At 46.8% G+C, this 27,599-nt stretch overlaps 1 protein-coding gene across 5 annotated transcripts in view; it reads left to right on the forward strand.

Moving 5' to 3' along the window:
• The window catches only part of nek10 (NIMA-related kinase 10), a 436,136-nt gene that overhangs the window by 377,491 nt on the left and 31,046 nt on the right, over positions 1–27,599 (forward strand). For all 5 annotated transcript variants that reach the window (XM_070880873.1, XM_070880874.1, XM_070880876.1 and 2 more), the window contains one exon: positions 16,983–17,083. In XM_070880873.1, coding sequence (XP_070736974.1) covers positions 16,983–17,083 — 101 coding nt within the window. The remainder of the gene's footprint in view (positions 1–16,982; positions 17,084–27,599) is intronic.

Genomic DNA, 27,599 nt, shown 5'->3' on the forward strand with positions numbered 1-27,599 from the left:
CCGACACTCAGACGCTGGACCCTAGCCCGGCCCCCCCGCCGGCTCTGTTTACCCAGCACGGCCCTAACTCCGCCTCCCCCTCATTCTGCTGTGCCACGCTGCAGCTGAAGAAGACCTGAGGATTGGCCAGAATTGTAAGTGAACTTTTCGACGCACTTTTTCTTCCAGAAAGTCGTGCGTTGTTTTTGCAGGGGGGCGGGCGGGGGGGGGGGGGGGGCGGGTGGAAAATTGAGCCCTTAGTTTCTACTACTAGCTTATTAGAACTCTATAAATAATGTGGAAGGATTGGAAATATTTAATAAAGTTCCATACAAAAATTTACTAGTTGAGCTTAAAGCTGTGGGGATTCAAGGCAAAACTTAGGAATGAATAAGACATTTACTTAAGGGTAGAAAACAATGGGTACTGGGTAGTGGGGTAATATATTGGTGGGAGAAGTACTGAGTAGGGTGTCCCAGGGCTTAATGTTGGAGCTACTACTGTTTCAAATTTGTATCAATGATTTGGATTTAGAAACTTTTGTAAACAATATCAAATTAATAGGGGCAGTGGAATCAAGGCAGCTCAGAAATTACAGAATGAGATAAACAAAGCATGTGAATGGGATAAACAATGGCAGATGAAGTTGAATACCTGTACATACAAGTGTAAAGTATTGCTCATAGGAAGGAAAATGGGCAACATATGTGAATGCTGTTGAAATAGCAAAGGATAAAAGAGCCCTGAGAATCTCAGTAGAATCAATGCTCAACATGTCCAACCACTGCAAAGCATTAATCAACAAAGCAAAGTAAAATGTTGAACTATATAAACAAAACAGGAGAATACAAGCCAAAATCAGTTATGATCAAACTGTATAGTGATCTGGTCAAAATGAACCTTCAGTCCTGAGTCCAGTTCTGGTCACCAAGAAACAGCTACAAGGCTGATCCCTTGGTGGCAATTTTAAGCCTCAACAATGGGTGGGTTTGGTTCGGTGAAAGATTAAAAATTTGAAAATCTGAAACAGGAACCCAATCCACCTCCAACCCGCCCACTCAGTTTTAATGGAGGCAGGATGAGGGGCGGTCAACCAATCGGCTCTCAGAAAGTGGGCCAGTCATTGAAACCGTTTAAGAAGGCTTTGTGTTTCTATTTTTACAGGGTTTTCTATTTTTAACCCATGTCCAATGGGTTTCCCAGGCTTTGGGAAATCCAGCAGATAAAAGGTGAGAAGGGCGAGCTTCATCAGGTACGTGCCTTTACAGCACTGCTCATGGACCAGGAGGAGCAGGAGTGTTTCCTCCAGATCCAACAAACAAACCCTGTAAACAACCCCTCCCATCACAATCTCCCCCAACACCAGCCCTCCCCCTCATGATCACCGAAAACCCTCATTGCTGACCCCCAATCTCTGACCACTCCCTCCGATCTCTTCCCGATCTTCAAACCCCTCACAATCACACTCTATCCATCCCCGCACCACCTCCCTGCGATCTCTACCCCTAACAACCATGAAACTTAACCTGATCCTTGGCTTCGGCCTCTTCTGGAGTGTTCCCCTCCCAACAGGCAGCCAAGCCAGTCATTCGGGGACCTTGCCCCAGTAAATATCAGGGCCCTAGTGTCAGAGAAAAGACTGGAGAGACTTGAGCTTTTCAGCCTGAGAGCTGAATGTATAGAGCTTTATAAGATAGTAAATTACAAGGAAAAAGTTAATCCAGAATAGTATTTTAAATGTTAATGATAGTGCCCCGTTACCAACCTGGAAGTGAAATTTGGCCACGCCCCCTCAATTACCGCCTGGTGGTGGCAGGAGCTGTCGAGTTGGATTCTAGAGTTGGCTGGAGGAGCACTATTTAAAGGCGCCATCTTGAAAAACAATATTTGTCAGCCATTATTCTTCACAGCTTGCGAACATATAGGCTGAGTGGTTGGTGGACAGATTGCAACGATTTTGACTTCAAGGTCTGTTCTGCCTTCTAACTATTCCCTTGTATCATTGAGGGCAGATTTGAAACCACAATATTTATTTCATTTCATGGGGTGGTGTTGGCACTCGACCTCCTGCTCCACATCACTGTCGGAGGCTACTTAAGCGAAGGCATAGGCGGAGAGAAAGGCAGGGAGAAGGGCATGGAGCAAGACAGGAAGAGGCACAGGGAGAAAGCCAGCAAAATGTGGCCAGAGGGAGAAGGGCCAATAGGGCTGGCAAAAGAAGACCGTGCCCTCCCAGGGTATTCCGGCAGCAGTTCTCCAACATCAATTTCACTGAGGAACAGTGTGTTCGAAGGCTGCGCTTCAGCAAGTACGTGGTCACAGAGCTCTGCCTTCTGCTGCAACCAGACCTCGAGCCTTTGACCAGTGTGAGGACGGCTCTCTCAATGGCAGTCAAGGTCACCATTGCGCTCAATTTCTACACCAATGGATCCTTCCAGGGAGCGACAGGAGACATCTCCAACATCTCCCAATTTGCCGTCCATTGCTCCATCAGCGAGGTCACGGATGTTCTGTACAGAAGGAGGAGGGACTACTTTCACTTCCCCATGACCAGAGAGATGCAGCATGAGCTTGCATGTGGCTACATCAGGATAGTGGGCTTCTCCATGGTGGAGGGTGCCATTGACTGCACCCACATCGCTTTGTAGGCTCCGCAAAACAATCCTGAGGTCTTCCGTAACTGCAAAGGTTTCCACTCACTGAATATGCAGCTGGTGTGTGACCACACATGCAGAATCCTCACCGTGAATGCCTGCTATCCTGGCAGCGGCCATAATGCTTTCTGTTTCAGCCACCATATCAAGCTCACGGTTGGCTGCTCGGAGACAAGGGCTATCCGCTCTCCACCTGGCTCATGACTCCCCGCCGCAACCCCACCACTCATACAATGAGAGCCATGCCGCCACCAGGAACATAATTGAGCAGACCATCGGAGTGCTGAAGCAACAGTTCTGCTACCTTGATCGCTTGGAAGGAGTCCTCCAGTACTCCCCTAAGCAAGTGTCCATATTCATCATCGTCGGTTGCATGCTATACAACCACACCATCATAAGGGCACAGCCATTGCCACCAGGCATAGCCACACCACCTGAGGGAGAGGATGAGGAAGAAGGAGGAGGATGAGGAGCAGGAGCAACAACAACAGCGATGGAGGAGGCAGCGAGTCAATCGCGATTCTGCAAGGGCGGTCCGCAACCATCTCATCAGAGTTCAGTTCCAATAAATTCTCTCCCACTTCTCGGTTCCTCTGGATGTCCCCATCACCACATCCATTTCCCCTTCATACCAAAGCCCCAAAACTGAAAGAAGAGACAACAGCAAAGATTAAACATTACAATCCAAATTTATATCACACCAATAAACACTTTCATAATGTATTTAATAATCACCCTTGTGCATTTCCTTATATCCCCTTTTTGCTTTAACTAATCTAGTGCTCCTCCGACTGCTGTGTGTCCGGGCCAGCACTGGAAGGCTGCTGTGTGTCCGGGCCAGAGATGACCCTGCAGGATGCCCTTGACCAGCTCTGGGCCTGGAAGGTCCGGCTACAGACTGCACCACCTCAGGCTGGGCGGCGGCGGCAGTCTGGACTGGCTGGGTGACAGGCATGGACAAGTGCAATGGCGGAGTGGCAGTGGTGGGCTCAGGAATGCTGTCATCCTGAGAGAGGACAGTAGGTTCCTGCTCCACTGACCCAATGCCACTCCCCGGGGAAGCATCTCAGCATCCCAACCAATCTGCTGGAGCACAGATTGCTGGGCTGCTGTGACACTATGAGATCCCCGGTGGACTGTGGTGGTCCTAGCGGCAATGGCAGCAATCAGAGCAGGCGTGGTATCCAGCTGAGACTGCATGAGACCCATCTGAGACTCGAAGCCAGCAGTCATTGACTGCATGACATCAGTCAGACCATGCGAGGCATCAAGCTGAGTCTGCATGAGAGCAGTCTGAGCTTCCATGCCACCAACCATTGTCTGCATTACAGCATTAAGTTGTTGAGTTGCTCCTGCCTGTGCTGCAATGGAAGCTGCCACGTCGCCCATGACACATGTCATGAGATCTGAATCTGCACGGTCTCTCTGGGAGTCCACCATTGTCTGCAGACTGGAAATGATGGACTCCATGGTGTGCAGAGCTCTGTGCAATGTTGGAGGCGGACTCCTCCGCGCTTCGTACCACTGCCAAGAGGCTCTCGGGCACCCTTGCCATTGCATCTATGATGTCAGAGTGCATGGCCATCACCTTTGCGTGAATGCTACCCCATCAAGGTCCTCATCTGAGTCCTCGCATGTGAACTCGGCCTCCAGGGAGATGGCTCCTAAGGTTCCCTTTCCCCTTGGCCTTGCTGCAGCCCGCTAGGCACCGATGCATCACCCACCCAGTGCAGAATGCGTAGTGCCAGTATCTGAGCTGGTGCCTGCAGGTGACAGAAGCATTTACGCAGTGCTAGGCTCCTCCTCCTACTCTTCCTCCTCTTCCTCTCCCTCCAGAATCTATTGGGGGTGCTCAGGTGCAGGCTCCACAGCCTCTGTCTGGTTATCTGAAAGCATAAATGGCACAAGACTCGCAATAAGGTGTGGGCAGTGGGGCAGGAATGGAACAAGGAATGCAGACAGTATCAGGATCTGGAAAGTGATAAAGCCTTCTGGTGTGGGGTAGAAGTGGTATGAGAAAAAGAGAGGGGATAAAGATACCGTTGTTGCTCCCAGCGGGGTCAACGTCTCCGCCAGCCACAGCGCCCACCACCCATGGGCCAATGAGCCTCAGTACTCCTCAAAGTCAGACAGCGGCCGCAGTTCAGGTTCCCCTCCTCCAGTCCTCTGCTGCTCCTGTCTGTTATGTGCCATCTTGGCCTGCAACAGAAAGGAACTTGTGTGAGTAAGAATCCAGCTATGTATGTGGAAGATATGCCTATCGCGGTTGAATAGCTGTGAATGTAGGAAAGGCGTGAGATGAGGATGTGAGTGTGAGTATCTACAAATGTTTGGTGATTGAGTGGTGGGGAAGTGGTGGTTTGCACAGTGTGCACAGACAGAGGTTGATCGACTGGTATGGAGGAGGTGTGGAAACTTGTACGCACCTTCACCACCTGACAGAGGTCGTTGATTTTTTTTCCTGCACTGGGTGAGTCTTCTCTGCACCACTGTGCTGGTCGACACCTTCTAGGCCACTTCTTGCCACATAGTACGGAAAACCTGCGGAGATGGCCTCCTTCCTGATAGTGGATGCATTGGTTGTAAACTTCCAAAATTCCATAGATTCTGGGAAGGACCCAGCGGATTGGAAAACAACAAATGTAACGCCCCTATTAAAGGAAGGAGGGAGACAGACAGCAGGAAACTATAGGCAAGTTCACCTAACATCTATCACTGGGAAAATGCTGGAATCCATTATTAAGGAAGTATTAACTTATGATTTTCTAAATGTCCTGCTAAGTCCAGAACCAGGGGTCACAGTCTAAGGATAAGGGGTAAGCCATTTAGGACCGAGATAAGGAGAAACTTCTTCACCCAGAGAGTGGTGAACCTGTGGAATTCTCTACCACGGGAAGTAGTTGAGGCCAATTCACTAAATATATTCAAAAGGGAGTTAGATGAAGTCCTTACTACTCGGGGGATCAAGGGGTATGGCGTAAAAGCAGGAAGTGGGTACTGAAGTTTCATGTTCAGCCATGAACTCGTTGAATGGCGGTGCAGGCTAGAAGGGCTGAATGGCCTGCTCCTGCACCTATTTTCTATGTTTCTCTATGTTTCTATAATACAATCAAGCACAGTCAACATGGTTTTATGAAAGGGATATCATGTTTGACAAATTTATTAGAGTTCTTTGAGGAGGTAATGAACAGGGTAGATAATGGGGAACCAGTAGATATGGTGTATTTGGATTTCCAAAAGGCATTCGATAAGGTGCCACATACACAAGATAAGACCTCATGGTGTTGGAGGTAATATATTAACACGGATAGAGGATTGGTTAAGTAACAGAAAGCAGCGAGTTGGGATAAATGGGTCATTTTCAGGTTGGCAAACAGTAACTAGTGGAGTGCCACAGGGATCAGTGTTGGGGCCTCAACTATTTACAATCTATATTAATGACTTGGATGAAGGGACTGAGTGTATTGTAGCCAAATTTGCTGATGATACAAAAATAGGTGGGAAAGCAAGTTGTGAGGACACAAAGGGGCCGAAATTGCCTTTGCGACTGGGGACAAGTGGATGGGCCGACCCATCAGAAATTGACCCTGAGCCAGGTGCGGCGGAAACAGGTTTCCGCCCCGCCCGTATTCCTGCCCCGTCGGGCAGGCGCCAACCGCTTACCGGCAACCCCTTTTTGCCCTGCGAGAGAAATTTCCCCGGCAAGAAGCTGCCAGTTGCTGTGTGGCATGTCCGCCTTTAAAGGGGAGGGCGCATCGCCGGTGCTGCCATTTTATTTTAATTTTCGGCCGACTCTGAAGTCAGCCTGCCAATGGCAGCCACAGGTTCGTCCAGGCCACCAACAGGCAGCCCGGCACCCCCTCTTAGGTGTCGGACTGCTGGCCTGGCCGAAGCCCTCCCTGGTGGCCTGGTGGGTACTGCTAAAGTGGCTGCAGAGCTCGCAATGGCCCTCTCCTTTAACTGAAAGTGAGGGACATTGTGACGTGCTCAGTGTGGCGCTGATGACACTGTCACCTTCTGTGCCGCTCCTGATCCACTACTGCCCCACAGCTGCCCGAAACAGCGCCCCAACACATTGAAAAAGAAAAAGAGGGCAATTTCGCTAAATTCTCCGCCCCAAGGATTGGGGCAGAGGGCAATTTCACCCCCAAAGAGTCTACAAAGAGATATAGATAGGTTAAGTAAGTGATCAAAAATTTAGCAAATGAAGTATAATGTGGGAAAATGTGAGGTTATCCACTTTGGCAGGGAGAAGAGAAAAGCAAAATATTATTTAAATGGAGAGAGACTAAAGAATGCTGCGCTACAGAGGGATCTGGGTGTCCTCATACATGAAAGACAAACAGTTAGTATGCAGGTACAGCAAATAATTAGGAAGGCAAATGGAATGTTGGCCTTTATTGCAAGGGGGATGGAATATAAAAGTAGGGAAGTCTTGCTACAACTGTACAGGGCATTGGTGAGACCACACCTAGAGTACTGCATACAGTTTTGGTCTCCTTATTTAGGAAGGATATACTTGCATTGAAGGCTGTTCAGAGAAGGTTCACTTGGCTGATTCCTGGGATGAAGGAGTAGTCTTATGAGAAAAGGTTGAGCAATTTGGACCTGTACTCATTGGAGGTGATCTTATTGAAACCTATACGATTCTAAGGGGGCTCGCGGGGGAATCTAGAACTAAGGGGCATAGTTTCAGAATAAGAGGTTGCCCATTTAAGACGGAGATGAGGAATTTCTTCTCTTAGAGGGTCGTGAATCTTTGGAATTCTCTACCCCAGAGAACTGTGGAGGCTAAGTCATTGAATATATTCAAGGCTGAGATAGACAGATTCTTGAACAATAGGGGAGTTAAGAGTTATGGGGAACAGGCAGGAAAGTGGAGCTGAGGCAACGGCGGAGCAGGCTCAAGGGGCCGTATGGCCTACTCCTGCGCCTATTTCTTATGTTCTTATGATACAGGGAACAGCGACTCCTTCCTTGACTCCAGTGCCCCCACTAATGCCTCCAGAGCCACATCGTTAAATTGTGTGGCCCTCTCCCTTGAAGGGGGATTAGCAGCAGCCATTTCGGAATGTTTCTCAGGTCCACAAATTACTCACTGAAGTTCAGCAGTGCTGAAAATGAGCAGCAGCAGGTTCAAATGACCTCCACTTTTTGAGCCTTATGGAGCTGGATGCAAAGATTGAAGGCTGATTACTGAATGGAACTGAGCTGAAATTGGGTAACTGGCTGTGAATAGCGCCCCTGCAGCACCACCTGAGGCCATTAGCGCCTCGTTTACCACCCTAATTCACTCCTGGGGTGAAAACACTGAATTTCATTCAATTTGGCAAGGCATCTCATCAGGCGCTAAATTTACTAAAAGTGAAAAGTTACTGTCCCAAATGGGGCATTACTGAATTTCACCCCTGAGATCTCCTGACAAACAGACCAGCAATGACCAAGAAAGGAGAATTCTGTTCCTGTCCCTCCCACCAAATGCTCATTTTATTTACATAGAAACATAGAAAATAGATGCAGGAGTAGGCCATTTGGCCCTTAGAGCCTGCACCACTATTCAATAAGATCATGGCTGATCATTCACCTCAGTACCCCTTTCCTGCTTTCTCTCCATACCCCTCGATCCCTTTAGCTGTAAGGGCCATATCTAACTTTCTCTTGAATATATCCAATGAACTGGCATCAACAACTCTCTGCGGTAGGGAATTCCACAGGTTAACAACTCTCTGAGTGAAGAAGTTTCTCCTCATCTCAGTCCTAAATGGCTTACCCCTTATCCTTAGACTATGTCCCTGGTTCTGGACTTCCCCAACATTGGAAACATTCTTCCTGCATCTAACCTGTCCAGTCCCGTCAGAATTTTATATGTTTCTATGAGATCTCCTCTTATCTTTCTAAACTCCAGTGTATACAGGCCCAGTCGATCCAGTCTATCCTCATATGTCAGTCCTGCCATCCCGGGAATCAGTCTGGTGAACCTTCGCTGCACTCCCTCAATAGCAAGAACGTCCTTCCTCAGATTAGGAGACCAAAACTGAACACAATATTCCAGATGAGGCCTCACTAAGGCCCTTCTCTTATACTCAAATCCCCTAGTTATGAAGGCCAACACACCATTTGCCTTCTTCACCGCCTGCTGTACCTGCATGCCAACTTTCAATGACTGATGTACCATGACACCCAGGTCTCATTGCACTTCCTCTTTTCCTAATCTGCCGCCGTTCAGATAATATTCTGCCTTCGTGTTTTTGCCACCAAAGTGGATAACCTCACATTTATCCACATTATACTGCATCTGCAATGCGTTTGCCCACTCACCTAACCTGTCCAAGTCACCCTGCAGCCTCTTAGCGTCCTCCTCACAGCTCATAACACCTCCCAACTTAGTGTCATCTGCAAACTTGGAGATATTACACTCAATTCCTTCATCTAAATCGTTAATGTATATTGTAAATAGCTGGGGTCCCAGCACTGAGCCCTGCGGCACCCCACTAGTCACTGCCTGCCATTCTGAAAAGGACCCGTTTATCCCGACTCTCTGCTTCCTGTCTGCCAACCAGTTCTCTATCCACATCAGTACATTACCCCCAATACCATGTGCTTTAATTTTGCACACCAATCTCTTGTGTGGAACCTTGTCAAAAGCCTTTTGAAAGTCCAAATACACCACATCCACTGGTTCTCCCCTGTCCACTCTACCAGTTACATCCTCAAAAAATTCTAGAAGATTTGTCAAGCATGATTTCCCTTTCATAAATCCATGCTGACTTGGACCGATCCCGTTACTGCTTTCCAAATGTGCTGCTATTTCATCTTTAATAATTGATTCCAACATTTTCCCTACTACTGATGTCAGGCTAACCAGTCTATAATTACCCTTTTTCTTTCTCCCTCCTTTCTTAAAAAGTGTTGTTTCATTAGTTACCCTCCAGTCCATAGGAACTGATCCAGAGTCGATAGACTGTTGGAAAATGATCACCAATGCATCCACTATTTCTAGGGCCACTTCCTTAAGTACTCTGGGATGCAGACTATCAGGCCCCAGGGATTTATCAGCCTTCAATCCCATCAATTTCCCTAACACAATTTCCTGACTAATAAGGATATCCTTCAGTTCCTCCTTCTCACTAGACCCTCGGTCCCCTAGTATTTCCGGATGGTTATTTGTGTTTTCCTTCGTGAAGAAACAACCAAAGTATTTGTTCAACTGGTCCGCCATTTTTTTGTTCCCCATTAGAAATTCACCTGAATCTGACTGGAAGGGTCCTATGTTTGTCTTCACTAATCTTTTTCTCTTCATATATCTATAGAAGCTTTTGCAGTCAGTTTTTATGTTCCCAGCAAGCTTTCCTCTCATACTGTATTTTCCCCCTCCATTTAAACCCTTTGTCCTCCTCTGCTGAATTATAAAATTCTCCCAGTCCTCCGGTTTGCTGCTTTTTTTGGCCAATTTATATGCCTCTTCCTTGGATTTAACACTATCCTTAATTTCCCTTGTTAGCCACGGTTGAACTACCTTCCCCATTTTATTTTTACTCCAGATAGATGCATAACTGGCAGGAACATCAAGAAGGGCTATTCTCTTCACTTCTCCAGCTTCTTTCTCAAATTCAGGGGGATTGTTTTCTCAGGGCTGTCAATAAATGTAATAGATGTACAATGCTTTTCTTGGTTGGGATGTCAAAGAGCTCCTTTGTGGAAAACAATTTGTAATTCTGAAAAGGACAAGGTTTCAACCATCTTGGACTTCTGCAAATTAATTGCTTTCAAAATGAAGGATATGTTCAAGGTGATCATCCAACAGGAAAGGCCTGTGAACTGGCTGTCCACAGTTAACCTGAAGGATATACACTTCCACACTGGACTCGAGCAAATCTACAGGTCCCACATCACCTTAACAAGATTAGTTAATGGCAGCCTCTCTGAGATAAAGCTGACTCCACGGAATCCTTATTGTACGAGTTTGTCCAAAGCTTAGTAGACCTGCTGGAATGTGTAAGACATATAATCAAATAGAAGAAATCAACAACCTGTACCTCTAGTGTTTTTGTACTAAAGTGATATTCTTCCTGATTGTATGTAGAAGTTCAACAAATGAGGAAGACTACTTACCATAGGTGTGCAATCTTCCTCATTTTTTCACTGAAGTTCATCCTTTACATGAAAAGTTTTCTCCGAGTATATCTCTCACATTCCTTCTAACATTGCTGTAGTTTGGAGCTATATCTTACTGTGTTTTAATGTTGCACTACTTTTATCTGACATTCATAATCATTGTTAGCGCTTACCACAATTTTACAGGGACTTTTTTTGCACCATATATTATTATTACTGGCATGTTTTATTGTGCTTGCTGATTTCAAAGACATCACTGCTGCCCCGATGAACAAAGAGCTGAGGAACTACATCAGAGAGGCTGTGATGCTGTACATCTGGGTTGGGGGACAGAGGGGGGGCAGGGAGGAGGGAGGGGGGTGGGGTGTAGGGGGGAGGGAAGAAATGAGGAAAAGATCAACTTACACCAAAGGAGCAGTTTACGTAATAGGTCAGTGTTGTTGCCTCCCCTCCCACCCTGAATCAGATAACAAGAATTTCTGATTATATGTTGGGGTTGAACCTTAACCAAAAATGGTAATGACTATAACAAAGTAAGTAGTCTACAATTATATGCAAATTATATCAAGGATGCAAGGCAGAATAACCGATTAATAATCATTAATAAGATACAAAGTAAATTTTCACAACAACAACTTGTATTTATATAGCGCCTTTAACATAGTAAAACGTCCCAAGGTGTTTAACCAGAGTGTGAGAAGACAAAAAAATAGATTTGACACTGAGCCACATCAGAAGAAATTACGGCAGATAACCAAAAGCTTGATCAAAGAGGTAGGTTTTAAGGAGCGTCTTAAAGGAGGAAAGAGAGGTAGAGAGGCGGAGTGGTTTAGGGAGGGAGTTCCAGAGCTTAGGGCCCAGGTAGCTGAAGGTGCAGCGACCGATATTTGAGCAGTTATAATCAGGGATGCTGAAGAGGGCAGAATTTGAGGAGTGCATATATCTCGGAAGGGTGTGGGGGTGAGGTGGTGGGGGGGGGGCAGGTGCGGTGCTGTGAGGCTGAAGGAGATGAGAGAGATAGGGATATTTATTATTTTGAGATTACTATTTGTTTTAGTTTTAATCTGGCTTTCTTCCAACTGAGGTTCAATATAACAAAGGCTCACTGTTGGAAGTGGAGAGCTGATGCATATACAGATTAGTTTGGGTATGCCCAGAAATAAAATTAGTTATTCTAGAGATGCAATTTATTGTGGAAAGATTATAATAATGCAGTATTGTTTAAAAAGTTAGACTATGGGAAACTATCAGAGCTAAAATGTTGTTTGTGGTATATGTTGTGTATCTGTAAAGCATGCACTCCCATGTTCCGCCACCACGGAGCACATCCCCTGAAGTCCCAAGGGATCCCAGCATCCCTTGGGAGCACTGTATATAAGCCGGCCCCTAAGGCCTGTTCCTCACTCTGGATTGTCTTAATAAAGACTGAGGTCACCGTTACTTTAACCTCCCTGTGTGCAGTCTCATCTGTGTTAGGAACACAATAACTGGCGACGAGGATACAAATCCAACGTAAAGATGCAGCAAACAGTGGGCATCCTAGAGAAGTTCTCGGAGGGTGAGGACTGGGAAGCCTATGTCGATTGGCTAGATCAGTACTTTGTAGCCAACGAGCTGGACGGAGAAGGAAGCGCTGCAAAAAGAAGAGCGGTCCTCCTCATGGTCTGCAGGGCACCGACCTACAGCCTCATGAAGAATCTTTTGGCTCCGGTGAAACCCACAGATAAGTCATATGAGGAGCTGTGTACACTGGTTCGGGAGCATCTTAACCCAAGGGAGAGCGTGCTGATGGCGAGGTATCGGTTCTACACGTGCCAGCGATCTGAAGGTCAGGAAGTGGCGAGCTACATCACCGAGCTAAGGCGACTTGCAGGACAATGTGAGTTTGATGGCTACCTGGAGTAGATGCTCAGAGACTTTTTTATATTGGGCATTGGCCATGAGACCATCCTACGAAAACTTTTGACTGTAGAGATACCGACACTCAGTAAGGCCATTGCGATAGCACAGGCGTTTACGTCCACCAGTGCTAACACCAAACAAATCTCTCAGCACACAAGTGCTAGCAATGTTCATAAATTAACTGGAACTGTGTTTGCGAGCAGAAATGTAGAGGGCAGAAACCACGAGTCTGCATCTGCCAGCAGGCCTCAGGTGACCCAGATGACTCAGAGTCCGCAACAAAGGATGAATGCAAGGCAATTCACACCTTGTTAGCGTTGTGAAGGCTGCCATTCAGCATATTCATACCACTTCAAAGGGTATGTTTGCAAGAGCTGTGGAACAATGGGGCACCTCCAACGAGAAAACCTGCTAACCACCACGTGGCAGAGGAACATCAGTCTATGGTGGATCAAAGCAATTTTGAGCCTCAGAGAGGAGGCAGATGCTGAAGTACACAGGGTGCACACATTTTTGACAATGTCCACCTATAATGCTAAATGTAAAATTGAATGGCTTACCCGTAGCCATGGAACTGGACACTGGCGCTAGCGAATCCATCATGAGTAAAAAGATGTTTGAGAGACTGTGGTGCAACAAGGCACTCAGACCAGCCCTGAGCCTCATCCACACGAACTGAGAACGTCCTCCAAATAGCTCATCACTGTCCTGGGCTGAACCATGGTCAAGGTCACCTTCGAGGGCATGGTGTACGAACTGCCACTCTGGATTGTCCCATGTGATGGCCTCACGCTGCTTGGAAGGAGCTGGCTGGGCAAAATCCGCTGGAACTGGGATGACATCCGAGTGCTATCACATGTCGATGAGGACTCATGTACCCAGGTTCTTAACAAATTTCCTTTCCTTTTTGAGCCAGGCATTGGAAACTTTTCCGGGGCGAAGGTGCGGATCCACTTGGTCTCAGAGGCACGACCGATTCACCACAAGGCGCGAGCGGTACCTCACATGATGAGGGAGAGAGTGGAAATCGAGCTGGACAGGCTGCAATGCGAGGGCATCATCTCCCCAATGGAATTCAGCGAGCGGACCAGCCCGATTGGTTCAGTAATCAAAAGTGATGGCACGGTCAGGAATTGCGGCGATTATAAAGTAACTATTAATCGTTTCTCGCTACAGGACGAATACCCGCTACCTAAGGCAGACGACCTATTTGCGATGCTGGCAGGAAGCAAGACGTTCACCAACGACCTGACTTCAGCCGACATGACGCAGGAGCTGGAGGAGTCTTCGAAGGGCCTCACCTGCATCAACACGCACAAGGAACTACAACGATGCCCGTTTGGAATTCGGTCGGCTGCAGCGATATTCCAGAGAAACATGGAGAGCCTACTCAAGTCGGTACCACACACGGTGGTCTTTCAGGACGACATATTGGTCTCCGGTCGGGACACCGCCGAGCACCTACAAAACCTGGAGGAGGTCCTCCAGCGACAGGATCGCGTAGGGCTGCGGCTGAAGAGGTCGAAATGCGTCTTCATGGCAACAGAACTGGAGTTTTTGGGGAGAAAGGTCGCGGTGGATGGCATTCGGCCCACAGACGCCAAGACAGAGGCTATCAGGAACGCGCCCAGGCCACAGATCATCACGGAGCTGCGGCTGTTCCTGGGACTCCTCAACTATTTTGGTAACTTCCTACCGGGGTTAAGCAGCCTCTTAGAGCCCCTATTTGTGTTATTGCATAAAGGTGAGAACTGGGTGTGGGGAAAAAACCAAGTAATTGCTTTTGAAAAAGCCAGAAACATTTTATGCTCCACCAGGCTGCTTGTATTGTATAACCCGTATAGAAGACTTGTGCTAGCATGTGACGCGTCGTCGTACGAAGACAGGTGTGTATTACAACAAGCTAAGCGGGGAAATTGCAACCAGTCGTCTATGCCTCCAGGAGCTTGTCTAAGGCCGAGAGGGCCTACAGCATGATTGAGAAAGAGGCATTAGCACGTGTGTTCGGGGTAAAGAAAATGCATCAGTACCTGTTTGGCCTCAAATTTGAGCTGGAAACCGATCACAAGCCCCTCATATCCCTGTTCACTGAAAACAAGGGGATAAATACTAATGCCTCAGCCCGCATACAAAGGTGGGCACTCGCGCTATCAGCATATAACTATACCATCCGCCACAGGCCAGGCACCGAGAACTGTGCGGATGCCCTCAGTCGGTTACCATTGCCCACCACGGAGGTGGAAATGGCGCAGCCTGCAAACTTGTTGATGGAGGCGCAGCCCACAGACTTGTTGATGGTTATGGAAGTGTTTGAAAATGATAAATCACCTGTCACGGCCCGCCAGATTAGGACTTGGACCAGCCAAGATCCTCTGCTGTCCCTAGTAAAAAAACTGTGTACTGCATGGGAGCTGGGCCAGCATCCCCGTTGAAATGCAAGAGCTAATCAAGCCGTTCCAGCGGCGAAAGGACGAGCTGTCCATTCAGCCAGACTGCCTGTTGTGGGGTAACCGCGTAGTGCTACCCAAAAAGGGCAGGGAGACGTTTGTCTCGGATCTCCACAGCACACACCCTGGTATAGTAATGATGAAAGCGATAAACAGATCCCATGTGTGATGGCCCGGTATCGACTCTGACTTCGAGTCCTGTGTACGGCAATGCAGCGTGTGTGCTCAGTTGAGCAACGCGCCCAGAGAGGCACCACTAAGTTTGTGGTCCTGGCCCTCCAGACCATGGTTGAGGATCCATGTCGACTAAGCAGGCCCGTTTCTCGGTAAAATGTTCCTGGTGGTGGTGGATGCTTTTTCAAAATGGATTGAATGTGAAATAATGTCAGGAAGCACCGCCACCGCCACCATTGAAAGCCTGAGGGCCATGTTTGCCACCCATGGCCTGCCTGACATACTGGTCAGTGACAACGGGCCATGTTTTACCAGTGCCGAATTTAAAGAATTCATGATCTGCAATGGGATCAAACATGTCACCTTGGCCCCGTTTAAACCAGCCTCCAATGGGCAGGCAGATCAGGCAGTACAAACAATCAAACAGAGCCTTAAACGAGTCACAGAAGGCTCACTCCACACCCGCCTGTCCCGAGTACTGCTCAGCTACCGCACGAGACCCCACTCGCTCACAGGGGTGCCGCCGGCTGAGCTACTTATGAAAAGGACATTTAAAATCAGTCTCTCGCTGGTTCACCCCAACCTGCATGATCAGGTAGAGAGCAGGCGGCAGCAACAAAATGTAAATGATGGTCGTGCCACTGTGTCACGGGAAATTAATCTAAATGACCCTGTGTATGTGCTAAACTATGGACATGGCACCAAGTGGATTGCGGGCACAGTGTTAGCTACAGAAGGGAGTAGGGTGTTTGTAGTCAAACTAGACAATGGACAAATTTGCAGAAAGCACCTGGACCAAACGAGGCTGCGGTTCACAGACTGCCCTGAACAACCCACAGCAGACACTACCTTTTTCGAGCCCACAACACACATCCAAAGGATCAGGAAATCAAACCCATCACGCCCAACAGCCCAGCAAGGCCAGGCTCACTCAGCAGCCCTGCAGGGCCAACAACACGCCAGCCCAGCGAGGGCACAGCCAACACACCAGAACAGACATTTGTACCAAGGCTGTCCACCAGGGAAAGAAAGGCTCCTGACCGCTTCAGCTTGTAAATAGTTTTCACTTTGACTTTGGGGGGAGTGATGTTGTGTATCTGTAAAGCATGCACTCCCATGTTCCGCCACCACGGAGCGCATCCCCTGAAGTCCCAAGGGATCCCAGCATCTCTTGGGAGCACTGTATATAAGCCGGCCCCTAAGGCCTGTTCCTTACTCTGGAGTGTCTTATTAAAGACTAAGGTTACCGTTACTTTAACCTCCTTGTGTGCAGTCTCATCTGTGTTCGGAACACAATAGTATACTTCTAACATTTTTGGTATGCAGAAGGCTCCAATCACAGACTCATACTTATAAGTCCTTTGTGTGCTAGCTGACATATTATTTTTGTAATTTTCTGTGGCAATCTAGTCATGGCAGTAGTATTCAGAAAATTATTCATAACTAATCAGCAGGCTCATTGACAGAGTGTACACTTTTAATATGATGCTGTGCTGGTATTACAGTTTTTAAAAAAAGTCCTGGAAATGTAAAGCAACTCGATTTCCTTCCTTTTAAATTAAACTAAGTGTTGCTGTAACCACATCATCTCTTCTGTACTATCCTCAAATGCAGTTACAGCTGGGTATTACTCTGATAGATTTCCTATTATGAATATATGATGGTAAAACTAAGTGGACAGTTTAGCTGATTATAACATTCTCACTTACAGCATCTGCAGGAATAGCAGTGTCTCAACGAAAAGTACGTCAAATCAGTGACCCAATCCAACAGATTCTCATTCAGTTACACAAAATCATCTATATTACACAGGTATGTGTTCCAAGTAATTTGATCCATTGTATTTTTTTTTATTATTAGTTCTTGTTCTATTTACATCTATTCAGCTTACATTTTAAATAAATGCTGTTTAAACCATGGATTTATTTTCTAAAAAGCATAAACTCTGCTTAATGTGGTTAGTAACCATATGATTTATGGCAGTAAGTTTCTAAAGAAAGCTCTGTTTCTCCCTATGGCTGGCTCTGAAGAAAGCTGCCCACAAACATCTCACGATCTCTGTAGCGAGAAGTTTGCCTTTTTCAAGAAGCAAGAGATTGCAGTGTAAGATAATGGAGAATTTGCTCTGCTGTGAATTCAACAAACTGTCTAAGCAGCCAATCACAATGCAGAATTCTCACAGACAGAGGACCAGGAATTGAAGAAGCTGCTTTTATTTGGACTTTTTAAAAAATGTTAGAGAGAGAAAAACAAAGATTGGGGCTCTCACACGGGGAAAATGTAAACCTGAAATAATTATGAACAAGCTTTAAAAAAATATATATATTTTTTTAATTTCTTAAAAATTTGAATTTTTAATCATAATGGAGAAATTTGAAACGCCACAAAATTAAAATTAGTTTTTCAGGGCCATAAAATTTGTTTAGCAGTGAATACACTGTTAAACCCCAGTTACACCTAATCCAACAAGGCCTAACTTTTACTTGGCCATTTAACACCGATATTAACGCAGAAAAGCCCAAGTTTTCATAAGTTTCATTGTTTACACTGATTGTCGGCTGTGGGGCGGAGAGTGTCAGACCAGTGAATGACTGAACACAACTTCAGGATTTCCACATTTAGATGCGCATGTGCTACATCCTGAAGTTGCGGTCAATTTCAAAGAGGTAATAACAGCGAATGTTGTTAGTTCGCCCTTATTCATCATCATCATAGGCAGTCCCTCGGAATCGAGGAAGACTTACTTCCACTCTTAACAGGAGTTCTTAGGTGGCTGTACAGTCCAATACGAGAACCACAGTCTCTGTCACAGGTGGGACAGATAGTCGTTGAGAGAAGGAGTGGGTGGGACTGGTTTGACCCATGCTCTTTCCGCAGCCTGCGCTTGATTTCTGCACGCTCTTGGAGACAAGACTTATTACGCAAATTCCAGCCCATCAAATTTTGTTTCATGAAAGTATTTGTATGCTTCTATGAAAACATATAATTAATGTTATTGTTTTAACTGTAATAGCATAAACTGTGCACATTATTTTTCATTCATGTATAAGGACACAAGTCAGCACCCTCCATGGATAGACAATGAATTAGAGGAGTCTGAGCTCAAGTGAGCTGGTGCAAGAACGGACAGTCCAGGAAATAGCTCAACAGAGGGGCCAGCTCACATCCTAGCTCTGCTAAAGAGGACAGATATGCAGACTTTGGGGCCTCAGTTTTTAAAAGAAAATGACTTATTTGCTCCGCTGCCAAGGAGCTACCCCAACATGTCAGAGTGTGGAGGAGGCCATGACCAACTTGTATGGGGTTTTCGAGCGTATCATCTATTTATGTATTTGTATTCTTAGATCTCTTTGCTCCTCTATTCAGTTTAGTTTCTTAGGGCCCAAGTTTCCGCCTTCTGTAAGAATGGCGCACCTCCATAAGGTGCGCCGATTTTCTGGAATAAAAAGGGCGGCGAAAACTTACCTTGTGATTCTCCGGTCTCCTCAGGACATCTTCGTGCTCGGTGTGACGCAGCACAAGGGGTCAGGGGCGGAGCTAGGTCCCTGCACTGAAAACAGTGCCGGGACCTCTGCACATGCACGCCCCCGAGGCTACGTGGGAGGGGCCCGAAGCATGCCGCCCCTAGCCCTGGCCGAATGGGCTCACCGGGCGAAGATCGGACTCTGGCCTCCCTTCCATTCAGCTTCCGCTACCCCCCCCTCCTTCTCTCCCTCCCGTTCAGCCGTTCCTCCTCCTCTCCGCCCCCCCCCCCCCCCCATGTCCTCGGCAGGGCCCGCCCGCCCGGCATCTTGCTGGGGGTGGGCCCCGTTCAAAGTCTTCGGCGCGGCCAGGCGTCGTCGTCGTCTGGGCCCGTTCAGCCCCCCTCTCCCCCCCCTCTCCTCTTCCCCCCCCCTCTCCTCTTTCCCACCTCTCCTCTTTTCCCCCCCTTTTCCCCCACTCCTCTTCCCCCTCTCCTCTTCCCCCTCTCCTCTTCCCCCTCTCCTCTTCCCCCTCCTCTCCTTCCCCTTCTCTCGCCCCTCTCTCCCTCCATTCTCTCTCTCCCTCCTCCCCCCTCCTGTCCCTCCCCACCCCCTCCTCTCCCAACCCCCTCCTCTCCCCCCTCTCTCTCCCCCCTCCTCCTCTCCCCCCTCTCTCCCTCCCCACCCTCCATTGTCAGAAACACAGAAAGACACTGACAGAGAGAGACACTGACAGAGACAGAGAGAGAGAGATATTGGGGGCGGGGGGACCATCCCAGCACGCCGTTGGAGGGCTCCTGGTGCTGTGGACGGTGAGTAGAAACTTAATTTTTTATTTATTGATTGATTTTTTTACTTTTTTTTATTTTTAATTTTTTTGATTGATTTATTGGTTGATTTGTTGATTTATTTATCATTTATTATTGATAATGGCTCTTTATTTGTAAAAGTGAAGTATTTAATGTTTGTAAACCCCCCTTCTCCCCCCTATCTCTCGTTCCCTACGCCTGATTTATATGTGTAGGCAAGGTTTTTCTTAGCGTACAAAAATCTACGCTTACTCTATTCTAAGTTAGTTTGGAGTAAGTTTTCGCTGTCTAAATTTGCAAAACAGGCGTAAATGGCCGGACACGCTCCCTGTTGGAAAAAAAAAATCTGTTCTAAAATGAAACTATTCTAACTCACTGGAACTGGAGCAAACTAAATGCCGAGAATTGCAATTTCTCAGATGCTCCATTCTAAACTAGTTGCTCCAAAAAAATAGAAGCAATTCAGGCCGAAACTTGAGCCCTTACATTCTAAAGAATAAGTGACCTCCTTATTCCTCCAGCAAAATGAACCACCTCACACATTGCTGTATTGAATTTAATTTGCCTATTTACAACTTCCTGTATTTTGGTGCCATCTTCCACATTAGCTATACCCCAAATTTGGTATCACCTACAAATTTCAACACTAGTATTGCATTGGATAGTACTCACACAGGAAGGATGTGGACGAGCTACAGGGTGACCGTGCATGTCTTCTGACAACTTTTAATTTCAGGATGCCTTCTGTGTACTTCCAGGAGAAAGCTGCTCCCAATCACCATGAGCAGATATGCACTAGCAGGGGATGTCCCAATGTAAGAGAGCTGTTCTTAATTTGGGAAACCTAAACTTACATTATCAGAATATCCCACATTTACTGAAACCTTATAATGTTGTAAGTCACTCATTTGTAAATTGATATTTGCTAATATTTTCAACATTAGCAGCTTGCGTAGTCACAGATCTGTTTTGGAGGCAGGATGGCCACATGCATTACTATGTCAGAGCTCTTCAACCTTATAGCAGTTAACTAAATTGTTTATCATTGCAAGGAAAAGAAGCCCATAACACATGACAATGCGGGCAGCTAGACATGGCCCACTCTACCGGAAGCCTCTAACTCTAGCTAGGTTCAAAGAAATAGTAGAACTGAAACGTGTTAAACAAAATCAACAAAGATCATGCTGGAGGATATTGTGCACCATCAGGTTAGTATCCATCACTGATGCTTATTCTTCCACCCCTAACTTATCATACCTTTTCTACATCTCTGTCATTCCCTAACTTAGCATGCACCCCAGCATTGTGTCAGCTGTGGCTCAATGGGTAGCACACTCGTCTCTGAGTCAGAAGGTTGTGAGTTCAAAGGACTTGAGTACATAAATCTAGGCTGACACTCCAGTGCAGTGCTGAGGGAGTGCTGCACTGTCAGAGGTGCCATCTTTTGGATGAGACCTTAAACCGAGGTCCCGTCTGCTCTCTTAAGTGGACGTAAAAGATCCCATTGGACTGCACTGTTTCCAAGAAGAGCAGGGGAGTTATCCCCGGTGTAATGGTCAATATCTATCCCTCAATCAACATAACAAAAACAGATTATCTGGTCATTATCACATTGCTGTTTGTGGGAGCTTGCTGTGCGCAAATTGGCAGCTGCGTTTCTCACATTATAACAGTGACTACACGCCAAAAGTACTTCATTCACTGTAAAGTGCTTTGATATGTCTGGAGGTCATGAAAGGTGCTGTATAAATGCAAGTCTTTTCATATGTTAGCCGGTCACATTTGTTACAAGGATTGTGTTGCTGATTTTGTTGTAATGCTTACTCCTCTTCTGTTTCTACATATGTCTGCAATAAGAGGCAGCAACTGTCTTCTCCAAGGAGAAAAGTTTACCACCTCACAGCACACAGAAACACTCACTGCATCTGCAGTAGATACTAGCACTGATACATCTACTCTAGGAGAATTAGATTTTCAGGAGAGGAGTAATAAAAGAAGCACAGAGCATGCGTGAGGAGGAGCAAGTAGAGGTGGCAACAAAGGATCAAGGAAACTGGTACACTCATAATAAGGGATGAAACTGAGTACTGTGTACAATGAGCAAGTGTGACCTTAGCTCCTTTAATAAGACTCCAGAGTGCAGGTACCTCGTGGATGGCTTGCTTGTATACTGTGCATCCCTTGGGACTCCAACAGTTAGGCCCTCTGGTGGTCAGGTGTCATGCAGGTTACACAGGGTTAAATACATTACATCACTCCCCCGTGAAGTCAACAGTACACTTATTTACAAGGTGAGACGATCTGGGGCTTTACGCTCCCTTGTCGATCGTCTCGGTACAAATGCGGGTGTGGGTGGGTTGGTCAGTTCTTCACTGGACTGTTGGGCAGCCGGGGTGCTGGGGATGATGAGTTCGGTATCGTGGTCAACCATGATGTCAGTTGCCACTTGTGTGTGTGTTGGAGGGTCAAAGTTGGTGGTGTCCTCTTTGGGTTGTTCGTAGCTGTTGGTGAACCGCAATTTGATTTGGTCCAAATGTTTTCTGTGCGATTGTCCATTGGCCAATTTGACCTGAAACATCCTACTCCCCTTTTTCGCTGTGACCGTGCCAGTGACCCATTTGGGACCATGTCCATAATTGAGCACAAACACGGGATCATTGATCTCAATATCGCGTGACAAATTTGCGCGGTCATGGTACACACTTTGTTGATGTCACTTGCCCACCATGTGATCAGGGTGGACAAGAGAGAGCCTTGTTTTGAGCACCCTTTTCATGAGCAGCTTGGCTGGGGGAACCCCGGTGAGCGAGTGGGGTCTGGTGCGGTAGCTGAGAAGCACTCTGGACAGCCGCGTCTGCAGGGAGCCTTCCGACACACGTTTCAAGCTTTGCTTGATGGTCTGAACTGCCCGTTCTGCCTGGCCGTTGGACGCGGGCTTGACTGGAGCAGATGTGACATGTTTGATCCCGTTGCGGGTCATGAATTCCTTGAATTCAGCACTGGTGAAGCACGGTCCATTGTCGCTGACTAGGATATCAGGCAAGCCGTGCGTGGCAAACATGGTTCATAGGCTTTCAATAGTGGCCATGGACATGCTTACTGACATTATTGCACATTCAATCCATTTTGAGTAAGCATCCACGACAATCAAAAACATTTTGCCTAGAAATGGGCCCACATAGCCTACATGGATCCTCAACCACGCTTTGGAGGGCCAAGACCACAAACTTTGCGGTGCTTCTCTGGGTGCATTGCTCAGCTGAGAGCAAGTGTTGCATTGGCGAACGCATGACTCTAAATCTGAATCGATGTCAGGCCACCACACATGGGATCTGGCTATGGCTTTCATCATTACGATGCTTGGGTGGGTGCAGTTCACATATGAACGTACCTCTGCCTTTCTTGGGCAAGACCACGCGATTGCCCCACAATAGACAGTCCGCCTGCAGGGACAACTCGCCTGCATCTGTGGAACAGCTTAATCGCCTCCTGCATCTCCACTGGGACACTGGACCAGCTCCCATGAAGGACACAGTTTTTTTAACCAAAGACAGTAAAGGAATCCTGCCTGGTCCAAGTCCTGATCTGGCAAGCCGTAACGGGGGATTTCTCATTCTCAAATGCCTCCATGACCATGAGCAAGTCTGCTGGCTGTGCCATTTCCACCCCGGTGGTGGGCAATGGCAGCCGACTGAGAGCATCTGCGCAATTCTCTGTGCCCGGTCTGTGGCGGATTAAATAGTTGTATGTCGACAGCGTGAGCGCCCATCTTTGATGCGAGCAGAGGCATTGGTATTAATCCCTTTGCTCTCAGAGAACAGCGATTTGAGCGGCTTGTGGTCAGTTTCAAGCTCAAACTTGAAGCCAAATAAGTACTGGTGCATTTTTGTCACCCCGTAGATGCATGGCAGAGCCTCTTTTTCAATCATGCTGTAGGACCTTTCGGCCTTGGACAAACTCCTGGACACATAGCGACCGGTTGCAAAATCCCCGATTCGTTAGCCTGTTGTAACACACCCCCGACCCCATATGACGATGCATCACAAGCTAGCACTAATCATTTACAAGGGTTATACAGGACAAGCAGTTTGTTTGAACACAACAGATTTCTGGCTTTCTTAAAAGCAGCCTCTTGTGAATTCCCCCATACCCAGTCGTCTCCCTTGCGCAGTAGCGCATATAAGGGTTCAAGCAGGGTGCTTAACCCAGGTAGGAAATTACCGAAATAATTAAAGAGTCCCAGGAATGACCGCAGTTCCATCACGTTTTGTGGTTGCAGCGCGTTCTTGATGGCCTCCGTCTTGGCGTTGGTGGGTCTGATGCCGTCCGCTGCAATTCTTCTTCCCAAGAACTCGACCTCCAGCGCCAGGAACACACACTTCGTGTGTTTCAACCTGAGTCCCACATGATCCAACTGACGAAGAACCTCTTCCAGATTCTTCAAGTGTTCAATGGTGTCCCGACCTGTAACCAATATGTCGTCCTGGAAAATCACTGTGCAATGAAATGACTTTAGCAGGCTCTCCATGTTCCGCTCGAAGATTGCCGCGGCCGACCAAATCCCGAACAGGCACCGGTTGTAGATAAACAGTGCGTGTCTATGCAGGTGAGGCTGATAGAAACATCGAAAATAGGTGCAGGAGTAAGCCATTCGGCCCTTCGAGCCTGCACCGCCATTCAATAAGATCATGGCTGATCATTCCTTGTACCCCTTTCCTGCTTTCTCTCCATACCCCTTGATCCCCTTAACCGTAAGGGCCATATCTAACTCCCTCTTGAATATATCCAATGAACTGGCATCAACAACTCTCAGCGGCAGGGAATTCCACAGGTCAACAACTCTCTGAGTGAAGAAGTTTCTCCTCATCTCAGTCCTAAATGGCCTACCCCTTAACCTAATACTATGTCCCCTGGTTCTGGACTTCCCCAACATCGAGAACATTCTTCCCACATCTAACCTGTCCAGTCCCGTCAGAATCTTATATGTTTCTATGAGATTCCCTCTCATCCTTCTAAACGCCAGTGAATAAAGGCCCAGTTGAACATAAGAACATAAGAATTAGGAACAGGAGTAGGCCATCTAGCCCCTCGAGCCTGCTCCGCCATTCAACAAGATCATGGCTGATCTGGCCGTGGACTCAGCTCCACTTACCCGCCCGCTCCCCGTAACCCTTAATTCCCTTATTGGTTAAAAATCTATCTATCTGTGATTTGAATACATTCAATGAGCTAGCCTCAACTGCTTCCTTGGGCAGAGAATTCCACAGATTCACAACCCTCTGGGAGAAGAAATTCCTTCTCAACTGGGTTTTAAATTGGCTCCCCCCGTATTTTGAGGCTGTGCCCCCTAGTTCTAGTCTCCCCGACCAGTGGAAACAACCTCTCTGCCTCTATCTTGTCTATCCCTTTCATTATTTTAAATGTTTCTCTAAGATCACCCCTCATCCTTCTGAACTCCGACGAGTAAAGACCCAGTCTACTCAATCTATCATCATAAGGTAACCCTATCATCTCCGGAATCAGCCTAGTGAATCGTCTCTGTATTCCCTCCAAAGCTAGTATATCCTTTCTTAAGTAAGGTGACCAAAACTGCACGCAGTACTCCAGAAGCGGCCTCACCAATACCCTGTACAGTTGCAGCAGGACCTCCCTGCTTTTGTACTCCATCCCTCTCGCAATGAAGGCCAACATTCCATTTGCCTTCCTGATTACCTGCTGCACCTGCAAACTAACTTTTTGGGATTTATGCACAAGGACCCCCAGGTCCCTCTGCACCGCAGCATGTTGTAATTTCTCCCCATTCAAATAATATTCTCTTTTACTGTTTTTTTTCCCAAGGTGGATGACCTCACATTTTCCGACATTGTATTCCATCTGCCAAACCTTAGCCCATTCGCTTAACCTATCTAAATCTCTTTGCAGCCTCTCTGTGTCCTCTACACAACCCGCTTTCCCACTAATCTTTGTGTCATCTGCAAATTTTGTTACACACACTCTGTCGCCTCTTCCAGGTCATCTATGTATATTGTAAACAGTTGTGGTCCCAGCACCGATCCCTGTGGCACACCACTAACCATCGATTTCCAACCCAAAAAGGACCCATTTATCCAGACTCTCTGCTTTCTGTTAGCCAGCAAATTCTCGATTCATGCTAATACATTTCCTCTGACTCCGCGTACTTTTATCTTCTGCAGTAACTTTTTGTGTGGCACCTTTCGAATGTCTTTTGGAAATTTAAATACACCACATCCATCGGTACACCTCTATCCACCATGCTCGTTATATCCTCAAAGAATTCCAGTAAATTAGTTAAACATGATTTCCCCTTCATGAATCCATGTTGCGTCTGCTTGATTGCACTATTCCTATCTAGATGTCCCGCTATTTCTTCCTTAATAGTTTCAAGCATTTTCCCCACTACAGATGTTAAACTAACCAGCCTATAGTTACCTGCCTTTTGTCTACCCCCTTTTTTAAACAGAGGCGTTACATTAGCTGCTTTCCAATCCGCTGGTACCTCCCCAGAGTCCAGAGAATTTTGGTAGATTATAACGAATGCATCTGCTGTAACTTCCGCCATCTCTTTTAATACCCTGGGATGCATTTCATCAGGACCAGGGGACTTGTCTAAATTGAGTTCCATTATTAGCCTGTCCAGCACTACCCCCCTAGTGATAGTGATTATCTCAAAGTCCTGCCTTCCCACATTCCCGTGACCAGCAATTTTTGGCATGGTTTTTGTGTCTTCCACTGTGAAGACCGAAGCAAAATAATTGTTTAAGGTCTCAGCCATTTCCACATTTCCCATTATTAAATCCTCCTTCTAATCTTCTAAGGGACCAACATTTACTTTAGTCATTCTTTTCCGTTTTATATATCGGTAAAAGCTTTTACTATCTTGTGTCTCTCTGTTGATCCAGTCTCTCCTCATATGACAGCCCAGCCATCCCTGGAATCAGTTTGGTGAACCTTCGCTGCGCTCCCTCAATAGCAAGAACGTCCTTCCTCAGACTAGGAGAACAAAACTGAACACAATATTCCAGGTGAGGCCTCACTAAGGCCCTATACAACTGCAGTAAGACCTCCCTGTTCCGATATTCAAATCCCCTAGCTATGAAGGCCAACATACCATTTGCCTTCTTTACCGCCTGCTGTACCTGCGTGCCCACTTTCAGTGACTCATGAACCATGACACCCAGGTCTCGTTGCACCTCCCCTTTTTCTAGTCCGCCTCCATTCAGATAATATTCTGCCTTTGTGTTTTTGCCGCCAAAATAGATAACCTCACATTTATCCACATTATACTGCATCTGCCATGTATTTGCCCACTCACCTAATCTGTCCAAGTCACCCTGCATCGCCACAATTCTCAGTGCCAGGACTATGGCAAATGACATAATCATAGGCATAAAATGTCAATGCCCACCTCTGGATGCAGGACGATGCATTGCTTCAATTCCTTCGTCCAAATCGTTAATGTATATTGTAAAGAGCTGGGGTCCCAGCACTGAGCCCTGCGGCACCCCACTAGTAACTGCCTGCTATTCTGAAAAGGACCTGTTTATCCCGACTCTCTGCTTCCTGTCTGCCAATCAGTTCTCTATCCACGTCAGTACATTACCCCCAATACCATGCACTTTGATTTTGCACACCAATCTCTTGTGCGGGACCCTGTCAAAAGCCTTTTGAAAGTCCAAATACACCACATCCACTGGTTCTCCCTTGTCCACTCTTCTAGTTACATCCTCAAAAAATTCCAGAAGATTCGTCAAGCATGATTTCCCTTTCATAAATCCATGCTGACTCGGTCCGATCCTGTCACTGCTTTCCAAATGGGCTGCTATTTCATCCTTAGTGATTGATTCCAACATTTTCCCCACAACTGATTTCAGGCTAACTGGTCTATAATTACCCACTTTCTCTCTCCCTTTTTTAAAAAGTGGCGTTACATTAGCTACCCTCCAATCCATAGGAACTGATCCAGATTCGATAGATTGTTGGAAAATGATCACCAATGCATCCACTATTTCTTGGGCCACTTCCTTAAGTACTCTGGGA

The sequence above is a fragment of the Pristiophorus japonicus genome, chromosome 5 (genome assembly GCF_044704955.1).
Source record: "Pristiophorus japonicus isolate sPriJap1 chromosome 5, sPriJap1.hap1, whole genome shotgun sequence".
Lineage (NCBI taxonomy): Eukaryota > Metazoa > Chordata > Chondrichthyes > Pristiophoridae > Pristiophorus > Pristiophorus japonicus.